At 43.0% G+C, this 20,647-nt stretch overlaps 1 protein-coding gene and 1 long non-coding RNA gene across 2 annotated transcripts in view; one reads left to right on the forward strand and one right to left on the reverse strand.

Moving 5' to 3' along the window:
* The window catches only part of LOC310850962, a 285,884-nt gene that overhangs the window by 145,707 nt on the left and 119,530 nt on the right, over positions 1-20,647 (forward strand). The window lies entirely within an intron of this gene.
* SLC6A2 (solute carrier family 6 member 2) overlaps positions 1-20,647 on the reverse strand; it is a 56,602-nt gene that overhangs the window by 23,607 nt on the left and 12,348 nt on the right. Inside the window, exons 3-7 of the mRNA XM_083752931.1 lie at positions 14,267-14,398; positions 11,162-11,402; positions 5,490-5,628; positions 3,647-3,781; positions 105-208 (exon numbers count right to left, since the gene is read on the reverse strand). Of these exons, the coding sequence (XP_083609057.1) occupies positions 105-208; positions 3,647-3,781; positions 5,490-5,628; positions 11,162-11,402; positions 14,267-14,398 (751 nt within the window). The remainder of the gene's footprint in view (positions 1-104; positions 209-3,646; positions 3,782-5,489; positions 5,629-11,161; positions 11,403-14,266; positions 14,399-20,647) is intronic.

Here is a 20,647-nt window from a genome sequence, read left to right on the forward strand (position 1 = left end):
TGGAAATAAAATTGTCAAACAATCAAAAATATGTTTTTCTCATCTATTTAAACAAATAAAATCGATTACAGGGACATGAGTAGGTTTACAGCATTGTAGCTTACCTGTAGCAGTTGTTGTCAAATCTATTGTAGCTGGCAAAGGCAATTAAGACCCCAAACCCAGCCCCTAAGGAGTAAAATATTTGTGTGGCTGCATCAATCCATACCTGCATAAGGAGAACAGAGGAAGGTAGTTTGTGGATTATAGCAAAATTGAACAACAACAACAACAACAACAACAACAATAACAACAACAACAACAACTGTATTTTCAATTATATAATTTGTTTGGGGAGGAAATCCATTTCATGGATTTAAAACTAAGAAATAGGGGAAAGCTCTGCTGAAATCCAGAAAGCATAGGTGAGCAAGAATTTGAGCCCAGGTGCCCTACTTTAGTATTTTAAGGACAGGGGACAGGCACATCTGTGGCATGAAGCAGAGGAGGAAAACTGGGCTCCTGAGGGCAGACTGATAGGCAAATCTGTCACTCTCAGTTCATCTCCATTTCTCATTTTTCCAGTGTTCACTTCCAAATCACTTTGCTAATGATTATGATTTTTTTTTTAAAAAAAGAAGTCCTCGTGAAAATTCATTGGCATTTTGGTACAAATTTCTTCTAATATGCATATGCTTGTATGTATTTGCCTAAATTACAAACGGGGTGATTTTTGCCACTAACAGATGCATTTTTGTGAACACTTTGCCCCCAACATATGCATTTTGTATGCATTACTTGGCTGGACAACTGCATTACAAAATTCGGAGAAGCATGTTAGTTAAAATAGCAGCTGTGTTCAGGTTTGTGTATTGCATTTGAAAGTGCACCCTTAAGGTTTAGACATGTTTGAGTGGGGGAGAACATGGTCCTTAATGTATCTTTGTACTAGGAGAGACTGTGCCCTCCAGACAATTTGGATGAAAACTCCCCTGTGCTGGCTGGGGCTGATGGGAGCTGGCATAGAAAACATCTGGAGGGCACCATGTCAGTGAAGGCTACTCTAGGCCATTAATGGATGGGAAAGTTGGCACCAGCACTCAAAACTGAACCTGGAAACAAACAGGTAACCAATAAAAATGCTATAGGACTGGGGATATGTGACACAGAATTCAAGCAGAGGATCGCTGGACTCAGGCAATGAGTAATACCAAACAATCACAACACGAGAAGTCATGGACATCCCATGAAGCTGAAGGTTGATCGATAGATGAAATAACTTCTTCACACAGCACACAGTTATGGGACAATGGAACTCCCTCCCACAGGAGGCAGTGAGGGCCAGTGAGGATTAGACAATTCATTGAGGAAAAGGCTATCAATGGCTACTAGCTTTGCCTCCAGGCAGCAAATGCCTTTCAATATCAGATACTAGAAACCATAAGAGGGGAGAGTGCTCTTGTGCTCAGGTCCTGCTTGTGGGCGAGAATAGGATGCTGGTATGATTATATGGTTAGATGGACCTTTGGCCCGATCCAGCAGGCTCTTCTTATGCTCTTATTTTTACTGGTTGACACCAAGCGTGATGTACCTAGCAATTACTGTGCCGTAGGTGAGGGGTAAGGAAACTGTATCTCTCCAGAGGTTGCTTGACTACAGCTCCCATCTTCCCTTATCATTAGCCATGGTGGCTGGAGCTGATGTGAGCTGGAGTCCAACAACATTCAGAGGCCCACAGGTATGCCAACCTAGGGCCCATGTTATATGTACATGTCAGTCTGTACTTTTTAAAAAAGTCATTCCAATGGGCAGATATTACATCTGATTCAACCTTAAAGGTAAAGGTAAAGGCAACCCTGACCATTAGGTCCAGTCGTGACCGACTCTGGGGTTGTGGTGCTCATCTCGCTTTATTGGCTGAGGGAGCCGGAGTACAGCTTCCGAGTCATGTGGCCAGCATGACTAAGCCACTTCTGGCAAACCAGAGCAGTGCACGGAAACGCCATTTACCTTCCTGCCAGAGCGGTACCTATTTATCTACTTGCACTTTGAGGTGCTTTCGAACTGCTAGGTTGGCAGGAGCAGGGACTGAGCAGTGGGAGCTCACCCCGTCACGGGGATTCGAACCGCCGACCTTCTGATCGGTAAGTCCAAGGCTCTGTGGTTTAACCCACAGCGCCACCCGCGTCCCTGTTTCAACCTTAAGCCACATCTAATTCAGATAATTTGTTCCACCATAACCGTTCCCTGACCTTCCATTCCCCCTACACCAATAAATTTACTTCCTGCATGGTTTAAGCTTAAAACTCTTTTATTTCTCACCTCTGACACATGCCATATGCATTTAAAAATAAATCCAACTGTTGTTTTTGTTTTAATTCCAAGTACACCACAGCTGCAGGCTGCAGTCTACATTTGTGCTATATGTTGACTTCAACAGCACTAGTACTACGCAGAGCTGTTTACCCAAAACTACTTCAAGTTTCCTAAATATTTTCCCAAGAGGTGCCAGCCAGTCTCTTCTTCTAAGCTTCAGCATTGCGTCATTGCAAGCATTACTACGCCATTGTGGTAATGCATGATTCTTGCTGGCAAACAATCATAGGCAGATTTATAGCCTGAGGAAGAGAAAAACAACCAGGGCACCCACAAACACTAAAGTATTTGCAGGAAGCTCTTCACAGAGAACAATGAAGAAGGGAGACACACTCTTCCTGGCATCTCAGATTTCACTGGATAGCTACTGCTGCTCCTTTTGTGAAAGAGACACTAGATGTCTGCAGGACAGCAATTCATTCATTGCTGGGGAGCCAATGAGGTTACTACTTCCTGCCGTAGGCATTCCAGACACAGGGATTCATTGTTCAGTATCAGGTACCTTTGAGAAGATATGGGATAACCCCAGAGAATAGCAAATATGAAGCAGCTTGAATTGGGCCTGGAAATGAACAGCAAATAGACAAAGCTGTGACTTAGGTCCACCAAGCCACCCAGTTCTAAAAGGCAGAGGTTCATATTGAATTACCTAAACAACACATCTGTTAAGTACATGACCCTTAACAGATGCAATTCCCTAGCATCACTTAGCATGAGTGCACGTGGAAAGCTCTTAATACAACATGGTGTACTGAATTTTGTTGTTGTTAATTAAGGAGATAAAAAGAGCCTGCTAGGTCAGGCTAATGACTCATCTAGTTCAGCATCCTCTTCTCACACTGGCCACCTGGATGCCTCTGAGAAACTGACCAGCAGATCCCAAGCACAAGAGAACTCTTCCCACCTGTGATTTCCAGCAACTGGTGTACAGAAGCATTACTACATTGGACCATAAGCATAATGGCTGCTAGCCACTGATATCTTTATCCACAAACTTGTCCAATACTCTTTTAAATCTACCCAAGATGGTGGTCATCACTGCCTCCTGTGTGTGTGTGTGGGGGGGTGAGTTTCATTGCTTAACCATGCAATGTATGAAGAGGTGCTTTATTTAACCAGACCTCCATCTGTCAACATTCTGCCTCGTTGGATGTCCAATTGTTCTATTATTATGAAAGAGGCATAAAAACATCTCTCTATCCAATGAAACTGCATGTGAATGAACAAACTTGGTTTGTTACTGTAATCTCCTTTTCAATGTTAAATGAGAAGGTTGAAACCAAGCACTCACTGTGGCTTCTTTTAATCTTCTAAAGTCAATGTTGAGGTATGCTTTGATTCCATCATATGCACCAGGCAATGTCAGTCCATGGATTAACAGTACGGATAAAACAACGTAAGGCAATGTGGCTGTTATCCATACAACCTATTAAGTTAAGACAAGCAACAAAAAATATTGAGCTGTCTCTTGAATGGCAAACACAGCATTACTACTGCAACAACAACAACTTATTACTTATATACCACCCAGCTGGCTGGGCCTCCCCAGCCACTCTGAGTGGCTCCCAACAGAATATTAAAAGCACAATGAAACTTCCCTAAACAGGGCTGCCTTCAGATGTTTTCTAAAAGTCAGATAGTTGTTTATTTCCTTGACATCCAATGGGAGAGCGTTCCAAGGGATGGATGCCACTACCGAGAAGGCCCTCTGCCTGGTTCCCTGTAACCTCACTTCTTGCAGGGAGGGAACCGCTAGAAGGCCTTTGGGAGCTGGACCTCAGTGTCCTAGCTGAACGATGGGGGTAGAGATGCTCCTCTCTCTTTGACTGCTTTTTTCGTTGTTAAAAAAGAAATGAAACCAACCATTTGAACAGCATCTTTCCATTTCAGTATAGTAAGATAGGAGAGCTGGGGAGGGGAATTCACATCTGGCAACCAATGTGCCCCTTTGGTTTCAGATAATACATGGGTAGACGAGTCTTAAAAGCCCAGGGCACAAATTTTCATGGCCCTCTAGTGGCTATAGTGGCTCACGTAGCAGTAATTAGTACCAACTCTGGGAGTGTATATTTGATTCTGACCAAACTAAACCTCCTAGAGCAAAATATACATCAGGACAAGGTTGTCTTGCTCCCCAATCCTTTCTCCCTTCTGCTTTTCATGTATAAAGAGAGATTGAACTAAGCAGAATTTGCCATTAAGTCTAAATGCAGGAAATTGTGGCTTGATCTAACTGTGGTTACATAAAAGAAACCTCAATCAAACCATGTTCAGTCTCTGGCACCTAATCAAGGGAGGCTATGGAAGTCTGAACAGGTATCTGGATATAGCCTGGGTAATTTGGAATGGATGATGGGGACAAAGAAGCTAAAGCTTAATTGAGACAATACAAAAGTGTGGTGAGTGGGGTAAGGTCAGTCTTAGAAGGGTTGAGGCTGTCAGGAGCTAGAGTCAAATGTAGGTCAGCAATCAACCCAGAGTCAGTGAAGTTAACTCTTTATTCTAGAAGCCATAACAGCAACTCTTCCCAGTAGGTTTTGTTCTAACAAGCCAAATGCAGGGACTGATTGATGGTCCCCGCCTTCCCTAAGGCTCCTCCTCCCAAGCAGTTGCAAACTGTGCTCCACTCTCTTCATTTTTCTCTGTGTTCTAGGAGACCCAAGGGGAAGGGAAGCTGGCCACAGCAGGAGGGAGAGACTCCCTGGCTTCCTCAGCAGTCTGCTTCTTTGTCTTCTGGCCCCACTCTCCTCCAGCCTCCGTTTCTGCCTCAGAGTCTGAGCTGCCCTCTGCCATAACCTCTTCCTGCTCACTAACCTTGTTACCTTTTTGGCTTCTGACCTTGGGGGTTCCCCAGCTGGTGCCTCCCACCACAACTCTGCATCCAGCCAGTTCATGACAGGCTCACAGTTTAGGGGGTACTCCACTGCTTGGCATAGCATCAGAGAAGGTGAAGGGAAGGTGGAAGCTGCATGAATCACTGTGTGCCTATATGTCTGGAACACAAATCATGGCTTGAAAGTAGACAGTGTTCTGTACAAACCATGGTTTGATGTTACATCTGAACCACCAAAACCCTAATAGAAAAGCCCTTTTTAAAGAAAAAAAATGTATGTATTAAGAAAATATTTGCCAACCTTTCCTGAAGTTTTCACACCTTTCCACAGGCTGAAGAAAACAGTGATCACCACAACCACGAGACACAGTGTGAGCTGCCATTGGGGCAAGCCAATATCATGAATCCCCCGGCTTAGGTGAAGCTGTAGAACTCTCCGCCTAAGCAAAAAGAGACAGAAGAGGGATTGAGTTAGATCCTTTTGTATGGAAAAACAATCACTAACTGGCTCCACATTTATTTGAAGTGGTGTGACTTGGTTTCAGCAAAGCATGTCCTCCCTAAAAGAGGGCACATGTTGCAGTGAGACCTGGACACTGACCTCCTGTGTTGTGAGTGGGTTAATTGGACAGCCACAACATCCGACTGGTAGGTCCCTCATTGCAGGGTTTAATCTGGCCACTGGGGTGCATTCTAAAAAGATCAAGGGACCTATATATACCTATGCACGTGACCCAGAGCTTCCTCTTTCGGCTCATGCATTGGAACACCCACCCACCTCTCCCTATATTTAGGGTATTTTGCAATTGACCTTGTTATGTCATTGTGCGTCATCTGTCATTGGGACAGGGGCACGGCAGGAATTTTCCCCACTTGGCTGATTGGCTGTTGCCATTTGGGTTTCATTTGCCGCATAGCAAATCATCACAACTTGTAAGGTTGTAGATAGGCACTGGTTCAGGTGATAGGGATGGGAGAACAGTCTCGCCATCCCTATGTGAAGGGATCCAGGGACTCAACTTGGTTTGGTCAACCCCCGAGAGGGGGTTGTGCCCATGCCTGAGTCCAAGGGAGCATCTGGGGAGTAGACATAGTCTGTTCCCAGGCTTTCCATCTACCTCAGGTGTTCACCCTTGGCTAACCTATGATAGAGCTCTGGGTCAGCACTACCTGCAAGGGTGCAGGGAGCTAGTCGAACTACAGCTTTTGCAACCACTCAGTTTTTGTAATCAATAAAGTTGTGGCCTAAATTTTGCCAAAAACCAAAACTAAAATTTGAGTCAAATGTGTGTTTATTTAGGGGGGAGGTCTCTGGGTCTGAACACAGTGAACTGTTTGTTAAGATCAGGTCTCATCAAGGGGTCTGAAAAACATAGAAGTAAAAACAAAAAGAAAGTAATACACAGCTCAGTTTGATGTCAGGACTGGTCATCTAGGTTTCCTAGATTGGAGGGGGAGCCCTCCTGCACCCCCCAGGCATATTCCTCTTAAGCAACGATGTAGGCCATGTTCAGTGGTGAGCTAGTAATCAATTTCAGGCAGTTTACTCAGGGATTGTTGCAAAGGACGCTGGACAAGGTGGATCTCTTTTTGCTCCATCAAGGCATTTCTTGTGTCCTTAAGCAAAAATGCATACTCAAGTGGGTCACTTTTCACAGGTTTTGCCTTAGCTGTGAAAATACCCAGAATATACACTCTTGCTTTAGAGTAGGGGTGTGGAACCTCTGGCCCCGAAGGGTAAATTCATCCCTCCAAGCCCAAGACCCTAAAATGAGCCTCTTGGATCAGGCCTATGGCCCATCTAGTCCAGCATCCTTTTCTCATAGTGGAGAGAACTTTAAGAAAATGAAAGCTAAGAGTTCAGCCCCCCCCCCCCCCCGTGGTGTTGCAAATGCTCCCATGAATTTGTTGCCCTGGGCAAAGTGCTCTATTTGTTCTCCCATAAATACATCTCATTTCCCCTCCCAGAGCTACAATACTCAGAGTGATTTAAACAGTCAATTCCTCTTGCCAGGGGACTCTGGAAATGGTAGCTTGGTGAGGCAAATAGAGGGTTAGGATCCTAGGAGTGTAGTTTGTAGTGCTCTGGGGGGAAATAGGAGTCTCATTACAACTCTCAGCAGCCTTAGCAAATTACATTTCCCAGGACTCTGGGGTTGGGGGGCATGGCTGTTTGATGGAGTATGATACAGCTTTATATACATGGTATAGATGGGGCCTTAGAGACCTCTGACAAAAAAAAATATACCGTATTTTTCGCTCTATAACACGCACCCGACCATAACACACATTTTAGTTGATATTTTAGAATGTAAAATGGTATTTTATTTATTGATTGGTTTTACCTTGTGGGCTTATAGCCGAATAAAGTATTATCTATCTATCTTTCCCTTACTTTCTAGGAGGAAAAAAGTGAGTGTTATGGTGCAAAATACGGTATATGGTCATTAGGGATGCAAACTAAACCCAAGACCCTTAGATTGCCCTCTATTGTGGATTCAATTTTTCCTTTGTGAGCTGCATTGAAAGTCCACTCTTTATGTTGCTGTTAAAAGGACATGAAGCCTAAACAGGAAACAGAATTTAAAAGAATGTGAAATGCCTTGATGAGATGTGCCCACTTTGTTTTTCAATCTTGGTCTTTAAGATGGAGCCAGAAAAAACAAACACCCTACTCTTAAACACATGACGTAGAAACCATATCTCTATAGATATTGTTCAGAGATTTTCTCCTCTCCTGGGGGAAAACTCAGCAAAATAATTCCCCAGTTTTCACCACCCACAAATTTGCATGTGGAAAATAACAGGTTCAAACCCTCTCATGCAGCTGTTTCAAGCTTAAGATATGGCTGAAGGGAATTGCTTTCAGAGTAATGAAGCTGGGCAAAGGAAGCTGAGAGGCATGCTGGAACAGAAAGGCAATGGGGACACATTCTTCAAAAATAGACCTCAGAAGTTATCTCAAAACTAGAACAGTGATTCATAGCTCAGTGGTAGAACATCTGATTGGCATGCAGAAGGTGCATCTCCAGGTAGAGATGGGAGAGACACCTGGAGAAACCCTGGAGAGCCGCTGCCAATAGACTGACCAGGTATAATGATGCCTCCTATGTTTTCATGGACCAATTGCATGTGAGTTTTGGTATGCACAGCTGTATATATGAAGGCTTCCACTTCAAAGTCGTTTCTGTCAGCACATGGATTCAGGGGCACAGCCTTACAGCTGTGAATCAGACTATAAAAGTGTCCCTCCAAACTTCTGATTTAAAAAAATATTTTTATTAAATTTTATCCATATAACCCAAATAACAAAACAGAACTTCATGAGACAAACACATACAAACCAAACCAAGGTTAATTTGGGATGTTACATTTGCAAGAAGAAAATGATAAAGCTGTTCTTGGCTGTTTTTATCTACAACACAGCCTTCCCCATTTCCCCCGTGCCCTAGATCAGGCCTTCATTACATTTCATATCTTTAGGCACAAGGCAAAAACATTCCACTTCTCCAAGGCGTTCAGCTAATTAAACAGTCTATGGTCTTTTAAACTGTGTGAAGGGGTTATTGTGTGTTACTGCAGTATGTATTCTTGTGTTGTTATATTGAAAACTGCCCTATGATCCTCAGATGAAGGGCGGTATATAAATTTAATAAATAACAACAACAACAATTAATGGCAAAACCATTATGAACATTCGTTAGACCTCTAACCCTCCAGATGTTGTTAGACACCAACTCCCATCAGCCCCAGCCAGCATGGCCAAGAGTCAGGGAAGATGGAAGTTGTAGTCCAGTAACATCTGAAATGTGCTAGATTAGAGACGGTGGAAAAAAATAGCTGCTTTTATTTTTATTATTTGTTTTTAGTATTATGTGGCATTTGATTATGCCTGTTGAAGCTTATCAAAATAATGAAGGGAAATGGTTAAAGGTTTAAAGGTAATAAATGATCCCATGGTTCTAAAACTGGTCAATGTATTTGTTTGTCTTCTAAAAAGAAAACACATTAATACTACAATGTGAAATAGATTGTTAAACAAATAAACTTTGCTGAGAGGGAAATTGCTCCATCCCTGTGTTGTGAGGCCAACTTGTGTAAGGAGCACCACTTTCCGGACTTCTCTCTTGCGTTATCTTTTTGATACAACTATAGAGGAAATAATAGTAAACACTACACGTCTATTTCCACTTCCACTGCCATAATTACTGCCTAGATCAAATAATAGAGACCTATGGGTGGGTGTGTTGCAATAGACAGCCACTTAGTATTTTACATTGTGCCTTGGCTAGTAACAATCATGAATTTTGTGCCATTTAATAACACAGACTGGAAGGGGGCTCAAAGATAACAAAACTGAAGCATCCACTAGGTCCCACAGATGTACTACAGCAATCCACAAACAGTGGTATCAATGGCTACAAGAGGATCTGAATCGTCAATTGCTCCATCCTGAATACAGCATTCAGACTCAGGAAACTTATTTCCATTGTTGAGTGGGTTCAGGGGAACAAAGGGACACAGGAAGCTGACTCATACTCAGTCAAACTATTGGTTCTTCCAGCCCAGTCCTGACTGGCAGCAGCTCTCAAAGACTGCAGATAGGGTTCTCTTCCAGCCCTTCCAGGAGATATCAGGGGTTTAGCTTGCCCCCTGGTTACTTTTTTCTCCCCTGAAAAGTAGATGGAGGAGATGGAGGAGAATGGAAGGAGGACACTCTTTCCCACTTCCACTTTCATCTCTATGTGTTTTTCAAGGTTCAGGTTAATTCTGTTAGATAAAACTTTTATCAAGATCTCTTGAAAGCAAAGTTTGTGTGCAGGTTCAATCATGCTTCTTGTCCCCAGGAAAAGCAGCTGATCTGGGGCAGAGGAAAAATAAGTGGCTAGAGGCAGTGGTGTCCACAATACTCATGCAAAAATATGCATGTGCCCCCATGCCAAAAAATGATTGGTGGGGCATGACTTAGGCTCCCTTCAGATGGAGCCTAGTGGAGAGGTTGGCAACAAGTCATTGATGCAGTAAGAGTGCATTTAGTGGTAGAGTAATGCTGGATACGGGTGGCGCTGTGGTGTAAACCACTGAGACTAGGGTTTGCCGATTGGAAGGTCGGCAGTTTGAATCCCTGCAACAGGGTGAGCTCCCATTGTTCAGTCCCAGCTTCTGCCAACCCAGCAGTTCAAAAGCATGTCAAAGTGCAAGTAGATAAATAGGTATCGCTCTAGTGGGAAGGTAAACAGTGTTTCCGTGCACTGCTCTGGTTTCACCAGAAGCAGCTTACTCATGCTGGCCATATGACCCGGAAAAACTGTCTACAGACAAACGCCGGCTCCCTCAGCCAGTAAAGCAAGATGAGCGCTATAACCCCAGAGTCGTTCATGACTGGACTTAAGTGTCAGGAGTCCTTTACCTTTTTTTTTTTTTAATGTTGGATTGCCCACATATCAATCAGCTTTATTAGTCTTCCTGTAATGTTTCCCGAATGTTACGAGGTTATTGTTGCCTTGAGCTACAAAAGTGGGGGAAATGCACAAACCCAGGACAACTGTGGTATAAAATGTTGCAGGGTTTGAGCAGGAAGCTTCAGGGCATGCACCAATTGTAAATGAAGCAGCTTGGCCACCCTAAATTTTAGCAGGTTCAAATGGTAATGAAAGTGAGATTGTGTATAAAAAAGTGAGATTGTGTATAACTATTGTGATGACCAGTGCTCCCCCCAGGGTACTCAAGGGTACGCAGTACCGGCACCTTGGAGGGGGGGTTGTTGTTGTTAAAAAGTGTGACACTGTAACAACTTCATGGTGAGTACTGGCACCTGTTTCTCTAGAAAAAAAGCACTGGTGACAACCATCACAAGCACAAATCATCATGAAAGCATATTTAAAGGGATGTCAGAAGAGGCCCTTAAATACATCCCAGAGCAACTGCAAACTGTTTTCCAAAAGTCAGAGCCACAAGGAGCCCCAAACTTACTCATAAAATTCAGCTGCAGGAGTTATCTTGTACTTGGAATAAGTGGTTCCAGCGGCAAATGTTGAGGCATTGATGAGTTTGGGGTCTATGCAGTTAGGGCTGTTCCAGGGGTTGCCACACTTCGTCCAGGGAAGCTCCTCCAGTGTGAAGGATGCAAACAGATAATACAGAGACCAAGCTATGATAACGTTGTAGTAGAAACCCACGTATAGAGCTATGAGTATCACAGCATAGCCTACACCTGAAGACAAAGGAAAACCAGATTACACATGAAGCTGTAAGTCACATTAGGTTCATCTTCCTAGTGAGGGCTAAAAGAGGGTGCCATTGCTCATCACTGCAACCAACTATTTGCCAAATATTATTAACAATAATAATTTCACACCAAGGTGTTTGGTGGGAAAGTGAAGCACCCTTTCATTCAGGGTGGGGTACATAGGCTGGTTAATCAAGGCACAGCCTTTGTGTTTCCCTGCTTTGTTGTATTTCTGACCATATGGATGCCAAATTTAATTAAGAAATTGAGTTGGAAGGGATCTTGAAAGTAATCAAGTCCAGCCCTCTGCTCAAAGCAGGATCTGCAATGCAGGGTGCAACTGCAGCATCCCTGAGAGATGAGTTGTCCAGTCTCTGCTTAAATACCTACAGCAGAAAACCGAGAGCCTTTTACTTGAAAGGTAGGGGAGAAATCACCATAATTAAAACAAGCAACTCAAATACTTATGCTAATTACAAAAAATAGCTAACATACTGTGAGAACAATTAAATTAACTTTTTAAGGAAAGTGCAGTGAATTATTGTAAACTATAAATGCAAATAATTCATAGCATAGTTCTTCGCTTGGGTTTTTATAGCAGGGTCATGTTTTGGACTTACTATTATTATTATTATTATTATTATTATTATTATTATTATTCCTGCATTTCCTCCCAAAGGTGCCCAGCTACTGAAATATACAAAAATTCCAATAGTAGAAAGTAATTGCAACTTTTGAAAGGCTCTTGCAAAGGTAATCTGTGACCTGTACGTTGGAATATTTGACAACATGTTTCACTACTGTTAACAGTAGTGAAACAAACAGGAGTAAACTGATGATCTGACCGGTTAATTGATTGGCTTGTCAATCCTAGCAAAAATGTGTACAAAAGTAGTGTAAACCCAAACTGAAAATCCAGAATAGCACCCTTGGGGTATATTATTCTAGCATGTCATTAGAGTAAATTTGAGAAGCAAATCTGGACACAGCCTGCTATTTACAACAGCTGGGTGACACCCAAGTGGTTGAAGGCAGCCTTCTTATCCCAACATTTGAATGAATACTTCCACAGTGATTGCAGGGTACGGTCCTGGTGCCAAACACGGCGGGCTCACATCATTACCACCAAGTCCCAGATTTTACAGCACTGCCATTTATAGCTAATATTAGCCTGTTGTGTTTAATGTCTGTTTGCTTTCTGGTCCAAAGGGTCTTTCCAGGTGCAGCAAACTAAAATTAGCCAACTTCTCTCTCTCTCCCCCCCCCCCATTAGAAGTGTTTTTAACTAATTAGAAATAAACTGTTGGCTTATCATCACCACTAAAGATTCAAATTCATGAAAAACCATGAAAATGAGAGCTCTGGAGCAGGTTGCAGCCCATGACACCCAAAGCTAGAGCTTTGAACTGTAAGTCTGTCCAAGGCTTTCCCACTATCAGCATGTCATCAACGGCTACATTCTTACTCTGGGTCCAAATGTACTAGAGTTTAAATGGCAACACACTGAGATCCACCATGGCTGTTCCTATTGTTCAGGTGAGGCAGGCAACACCAGATTGCTAACTTGGGGGTGTTGTGGAAAAAAACAGAAAACTGAGAGTGAGTCAGTGAGACAAAATTCTCATGGGGAAAGTTCTAGATTAAAAATGAGGCAGGTGGGAAAAGATGGCAGAAAGAGGAGTGACCCTGATTCCCTACCCTTTCAGGTAGATAAACAACTACCTGACATTTAGAAGACATCTGAAGGCAGCCCTGTTCAGGGAAGTTTTTAATGTGTGACATTTTAATGTATTTTTAATCTTTGTTGGAAGCCACCCAGAGTGGCTGAGGAAACCCAGCCAGGTGGGAGGGGAAAAATTATTATTAATAATAATAATAATAATAATAATAATAATAATAATAATCAGGGGCAGTTTTAGGGCAGCCTGGCCCAGTGCTGGGTACTGAGTGGATAGAAGCACTTGCCCAGCTATGGGAAAGAAGCTTGAGGTCTCTGGCAGGGGCCTAGAGTCCTCTCACCTCCTTCACCAAGCTTAGTTACCACTTTCACAGCTTTGGGAAGGAGGAGGGAAGCCTCTAGGATCCTGCCAGAGCCTCGCACCTCCTTCCCAAAGCCTGGCATTGCATGAGGGCTGCAGGGATAGTGCACCAAATTTTGGCCTAGCTCAGGGTGAGGTTGCACCAGACTCCACCCCTGTCACTTTTGCTACCAGTTTTGCAACGGTGGCAGCAAAAGAACAGAGGAGCCTCCTGGATGAGATCAATGTGCCATCTAATCCAGCATCCTTATAATAATTCACTACAGTTTTATTAAAGACTCGTTTGTTTTGGTTTTATGCAGATCTGTTGATGAGCACGGCATCTTTTTGTTGTTAGTAAGGTGGATGCTTTTGGGCAGGGATAGTTCATCAGCATTTGCCCAGATATTTTTAGACTTGTCAAATAGCTAACACTTTCCCTGGAGGAACCTTTTTAAAAATCTCCTATATATCGTCATGCAAAATGGTGTCTATCTTCCTGCTATATCTGCTTTCACCAACTTGGTGCCCTCCAGATGTTTGGGAATACAACTCCTGTCAGCCTCGGCCAGTGCACCATTGCTGGCTGGGGCTGATGGAAATTGTAGTGCAAAAACATCTGGAAGGCACCAAGTTACTAAAGGCTGCCCTAAAGTCTATTTTTTTTGCTGATGAGCAATAAAGGCATTAGTGACAAGTGACTCTCAAAATACAGATGTTAGCTATTCTGACCTTGCCAAAAACTTTCAATGCAAGCCCCGGAGATGTGTTCAATATCAAGAAACTCCAGAAGATATTGCAAATGTATTAAGCAGAAAGCCTGGGATTTACCTTTAAAAAGTGGACAGATTTTCCATACGGTGGCAGCCCCTTCTCTGTTATATTGCCCCAAAGCTAGTTCCATGTAGAATAAGGGCATCCCAGCAATGACGAGGAAGAGTATGTAAGGTATGAGGAAGGCACCTGGAAACAGAAGCACCGAGACAGAGATCAACCAAGCTCCAACTCTACAATTCTTTGCTTCTAATTATGCAACCCATTTTAACCTAGTCAGGCAATGCTTCCTGGGCTGAATCTAGACATATATAAAAAAGCACTATGAAAGTGCTCTTTTAAAAGAAAGTTTTAAAATATATGTTGAATTTGCCATTAGCTCACCATCGTCATCTAGTGACTCATTTGTATAATAATGCACTTAAAGGTAAAGGAACCCCTGACCATTAGGTCCAGTCGTGGCCGACCCTGGGGTTGCGGCGCTCATCTCGCTTTACTGGCCAAGGGAGCTGGCGTACAGTTTCTGGGTCATGTGACCAGCATGACTAAGCCACTTCTGGCAAACCAGAGCAGCACAGGGAAACGCTGTGGCTTAACCCACAGCGACACCCACGCCCCTTAACAATGCACTTAAAACACACTTAAAATGTTGTTTGCAGCTGTACAGCTGAGTCCCTGGATTCCCTTCCTGCATCCCACACCATTTTCCACTGCAGAAACCTTGCATTGTCTCCCTCCCCCCCAACTTTTCAACTGCCCATTTGCTAAGCTTTGTGTGGCTGGACAGCGTTCAATGCACTGAGCAACATTCCAGTTGTGTGATATAATATAATGTTTTTGTGTGTGTGTGTGTGTGTGTGTGCGTGCGTGTGTGTGTGTGTGTGTGTGTGTGTATACAGCAATAGCTACAACACTTGGCTGAGTAAATCCATCTCCGTGATACAGTCTCTCTGGGAAAGCAAATGCAGTCTCTCATCAGGACACGGCTAATTTAAATATCAAAGTGTAACAAGCGTTAATGGGGGATGTTCAAGATCAAATAAAATAAGAATCAGGCAGATTGCATGCATCCATTTGGGGAGTTGATAGACACTGTGGTACAAAACAAAGAAGCCCAACAACAACAACCTCCACCCCAAGGCCCCTCTGAGGTACTGATAACCAGAGCATCTTCCAAAAATCTTTTCTGTCACACTATAAGCTCAGAACAATACCATGCCTGGCAACCCTGAAATCACTAGTTGAGAGTTTGTTTTTAACTGATTTTATAATGTTTATTATTATTATTATTATTATTATTATTATTATTATTATTAATAGGTTTGGTGGCCTGGTAACCTTCTGGAGCAAGGGTGGGGCATAGCTGTTTTAAATTGCTTTTATGTAGTGTTTAATGCTGTAAACCCATTCTGGGACTTTAGGGTGAAGGAAGGTAATCAATAAATTAACGATAGGCTGAATAAATAAATCAGTGCAAAGAATACACCCACTTAAGAGATTTTTAACATATTAAAGCTGTCAAGCAATGCTTTTAAACAAATAAATTAAAATATGCAAGACGTGATCTGCTGCGAACAAAGATCAGTCATTTTGGATTCCACCAAATTTTGCATATAAATCCCTTTAAGACTGGATTGCTACTTTAAAGTGTCCAACACTTCAGAAGCTGGAGAGAGGCTGGATTTGCAAAGGCATTTCTTTCTTTCTTTCTTTCTTTCTTTCTTTCTTTCTTTCTTTCTTAAGTCAGATCTTCAAAATGTTTTAATACTTTCTTTCTTTAGCTCACTCCTCCTTGATTGTCAGAGTGAAAAAACCCAAATAAGCAAACAGGCTTCCAGACAACCATTCTGAAAGGAGCACATTCTAGAGAGGAAAGAGAAAATAGCTTCTTAAAAAAAGGGTCAAGAGGGGGCAGAGAGAAGGATCACTGAGAGCCACTGCACACTAAGGTGAAGAAAAGTGCTTTAAAACATCTGAAATAAGCTACGTGTGTCTTTCAAGAGGATTAATGCAGAAGCCAATAGGAGGTAGATGATTGAAAATTCTGCCTAGAGCAGGATCAAACAAAAAACACAAATGTCTCAAGATTACACTTAAGGCTCTTATCACTGTGCCACAATCAACTGTGTTTTAATTCACAAGTGGTGTTTCTGCAGCCAAGCAACTGAAGCAGAAAGTGCCTCTACCTTCCAAGGTTGTAGCAGGAGAAGGGTTGTCACACAGCTCCATGGTAGAGAATCTGCTTTTCATGCAGAAGCTCTCAAGATCAATCATGGGCATCTCCAGGTTGGACTGGGGGGGGGAGACTCGGCCTGAAACCCTGGACAGTCCCTGCTCTAGCTAGTGTTGACATCATAGAAGCAGAAGGCTCAATAGTGTGGCTCAGTACAGGATGACTTCCTATGTTCCCTGTGGCTAAGGTAAGGTTACCAGATGTCCCTGTTTCCTGGGGACAGTCCCCAGATTTACAAATCAGTCCCCATACAAAATCCATTGAAGTTGAAAAGCGTCCCCAAATTCATTGACAAAAATCTGGCAATCTTAGGCTAAGAGCAGTACTTTTTTTGAGCCAGAGTGCACTGGAGCACAGTCCCAGCACCTTTTCTCCCCCCCCCCATCCCAAAGACGTGCACTATATATACATATGAAAAGGGGGGGGGATCAATCTCTGCCTGTCCCTTCAGTAGCCGCTGGGTCAGCCTTTCCGAGAGATTTGAAGCACCGCTACCACTGCTGTCTGAGTTTTGCACCCACCACCACCTCATTCTGCTTTATTGCCACCTCCCTCCTTATTTATTATGGTTTGGTTTTCTACCCAAGAGGTGCTTGTGAGATTTTCTGCTCTAGGTTAAATCATCCCCTTGTCCTCCCCTCCAGCCCCCCCGCTTCCCCTGCTTTCTCTATCTCCCTCTCATTCCTGACTCCCCTTCTCTCTCCCTCCTAGAGGCTGGTTGGCTCTGACTTGGCAGCCCCTGCCCACTCCCTCTGCCTGCCTCTGCCTCCCATCAAGAAACCTGCTGCCACCACCACGATCAGATATTGATCACTGTGACCACAGCAGCAGCCCACCATGGAAGGGGTTAACAGCAGGGGGGTAAGAGCAAGGCAGGAGCAAGGCAGGGGAGAGGGGGCAGTTCTAAAGCCTTTTTTTCTATAAAAAAGCACTGGCACTTCACCAAGCAATACGTGAAGAAGTACTACCTTAGTCCATTGTCAGTCTGTGAATTCCCCAATGGGTTTCTAACTAGAGAAAAATAAAAACTATCCATTTCTTCCATGTCATGCATAATTTCATACACCTCTATCATGCCCCACCCTTTCCCCCTCAATTATAAAAGCCCCAAATGCTGCAACCCTTTCTCAGAGGACCATTTTCCCACCCCTGTCAATGACAAAGTGAGTGCTTGCATCATAACACAGATAGAGTCTGTGGCCCTCCAGAGTCATGTTGATGTTGCTTCAGCAAGCACCAGCTTTAGACTAAGTCTTACGCGGAGGCAGCAGGTCTTAGAGACTCTAAGCAAGAAAAGCATTTGCATGGAATGCAGGCCCTAGAATATGTTGGCAAGATGAGCCCATGGTACTAGTGCCCCTCTGGAACAAGGATGTCACGTTGCTGCCCCTCAAATGCATCTCCTAGTGGTCCAGCAATAAAACTGCTAGTGCATTTGCAGCGTCTGGAATGGTTTCAAACTGGACGGGAGCCATTGCAGAAGGTTCAAGTCTCCCTGACACCGTCTAAGTAAGCAACAGCTGAAACAGGATGCATCCCTTAAAGTGAAGAGTCACAACACAGACATTTTTGTAAAGCCATTCCCCCTAACAGAATGCATTTTTGTATGTTCACTTACATATGCATTTGTATGCAGACTTTACCCTATTATATCCATTTTCTGAACACATGACTTGACTAGAGAAAAGCATTGCCAAATTCCAAAAACTGTGAATTTCAAAAGATGACTGTCTTTCATTATACACATTGTCATGGAAAGTGCAAAATAGGTAACCACCTGATTTAGGCAAACTAAATCAAATTTCTCCCATATTCTTGACCTGAGAAATCACTTTACCCTATATATCTCCACTCAGCCACTTCCACATTTCTAAGAACACCATATGGCAGCATCCACACCCTGAAACTCATTGTACTCTTTTCTGCACCTGATAACCATTTTTGTTTAGGCAAGTTTCTCCAGACATGTGAAACACTAGCAGACACGCACTTTAGTCTGGTTTTTAGCTCATCGTGGACTTCAATCTTTTTGAATGGTTAAAGTCATTTTAACTCTCTCTTTTTTAGTGATGTTTGTTTTATTATTTATGTAAAACACTTTTAGGTTGTTGTTTTCTGTCATTCAAGCATTATACAGATTTTGTGAAATAAGCAACCCATGAAGCTGTAGCAGGTACACAACCGGAGATCATAACGGATTTAAGTACAGATAAAGTTCAAAGATGGGAGCTTCAAGGTGTCACTCAGCTTTGATCTGTGGCAACAGTGAGCCTCTTTGGACACCCACCTTAAGGTGCTCATAGGAAGGTGCTCATAGGAAGGTTTACACAGCCGTGCAACTAATGATATCAGTGTAATATTTCAGTTCCTTCAGCCACGGCTGACCTCTCCACCCCAGGAAGAGCTGTGATTCCCAATGTTGGCAAAAAAAGTCCTGCAGAGATGCAAATCGCATCCAGCTGCTCCCTTTTGATCCTGCAATCTCTTCCGAATGCTTTGACAGAGCACTTCCTACCCTTGTTATTCCAAACCATGTGACTGTTATTTGACATCAAAGTGTTCATTTACAAGTCTTATCCTGAAAAGCTGAAGTGTGCAAGATGAGACACTGTAAGGGAGAAATTATACCCCGCCGCCGCCACCTGGCACACACACACATTTTCACATCTTGTAACAGTGCTCATAAACCTCAGGTGTTTTGTTTTTTTTAAATAGTCTGTTTCCCTTCCAAATTAAACATACATAGTGCCCTGTAAAGGTGGAAATTCTGCTTTCAAGATTTCACAGCCTTTTAAGAAATAGTTCTTGCTCTGCAATTTCATCCAGCGGGGAGCGGTGCTTGTTACAACAATATGTAAAGTATAAAATGATACAACAGAAAATGAGCTTTAACTGAATCTGTTTTTCTCTGCATACAAAGCAGGTATCCATTCTCTGAATGATACAGAAATTGTTCAGTGGATAAAAGAAGCTGCTTATGAAAACAAAGCATTCTGCATAGCTCCAAACTTTGCAGGCGTTTACTTCAGCAGAAGCTACTCCAAATAAAACAACAACAAAAACAAACACCAGGTCAGATCTGCTGCCCTTTATGTCTGGAGGAGCAGCCACAGGTCCAGTGACTCAGTTTAGCTCTGCTTTGGTTGAAGAAGAGCTTTCTTTTATCCGTCCTGAATCTTCCAACATTCAGCTTCATTGCATGTCCATGAGCTCTAGTGATATGAGAGAGGAACTTTTCTCTATCCAGTTTTACCACAATACGTCTATCGTATCACCTCTTACTTGTCTTTTCTCTAAATTTTGCAGCCTTTTTAAACCTGGGTCTCTCTGGGCCCCTCTTTGAAAGGGCTAGAGAGTCACACTTGTTGCTCTGCCTACTTATTACTGCTGGCTCTGCCCACCTTTGGGCTCCAGCCCCACCTATCATGGGCATTCAGAAAGTTACTTCTGAGGGAAAGGGAAAAGGCTCCACACCCGTTTTTACTCTGAAAGTAATACCGCAGCAAAAGCTGAAGAGAACTCCAATCTCAAGTTTGCTAATTGGATTGTGTTTATTCACAAACCTATTATCCACATTTCTTCTATCATGGCTTTTCCAAGTAGCCTCAGACACAGAACAAGACCTGGTTAGCTTCAGCACAGGAGTTGCATAATTTGCCTTGAACTGAAGGCTGAAATTCAGCTCTACGGGATCAGGGAGATTTCATTCTGTGGTACACGTGAAGGTCTGACCAGCTAAATATGATGCACAGATGATTTAATCTAGATGGCTGGTGTTTAAAACTGGTGCTCAGCAGATTTGTCCTTTTACCAGCTGTAAAGTACATGTTTACGATTCCAGAGAGGACTTTCTCAAACTGGTGCCTTCCAGATGACTGGGGCTACAATCCTTCAGTCTCAGCCAGCACCACTGAGTAGTCCAAATATTTAGAAGGCGCCAGGTTGGGAAAACGTGTACCAAAGATTTTGTACTACAAAAAAATAAAAATAAAGAAAGACTTCTGAAAATATCTACTTGACTTCTTCAGGAGCTGGTAATATGTAGCCTATACATTTATATACGTTGTACGTTAATTATTATTTTAAAGTTACATGGCTCCACCTTGTGGCCTGAAGAAAATAATATATATATTTGTAAAGGTAAAGGTAAAGGTACCCCTGCCCGTACGGGCCAGTCTTGACAGACTCTGGGGTTGTGCGCCCAT

This window comes from Podarcis gaigeae (genome assembly GCF_964106915.1).
Source record: "Podarcis gaigeae genome assembly, chromosome: 8".
NCBI lineage: Eukaryota > Metazoa > Chordata > Lepidosauria > Squamata > Lacertidae > Podarcis > Podarcis gaigeae.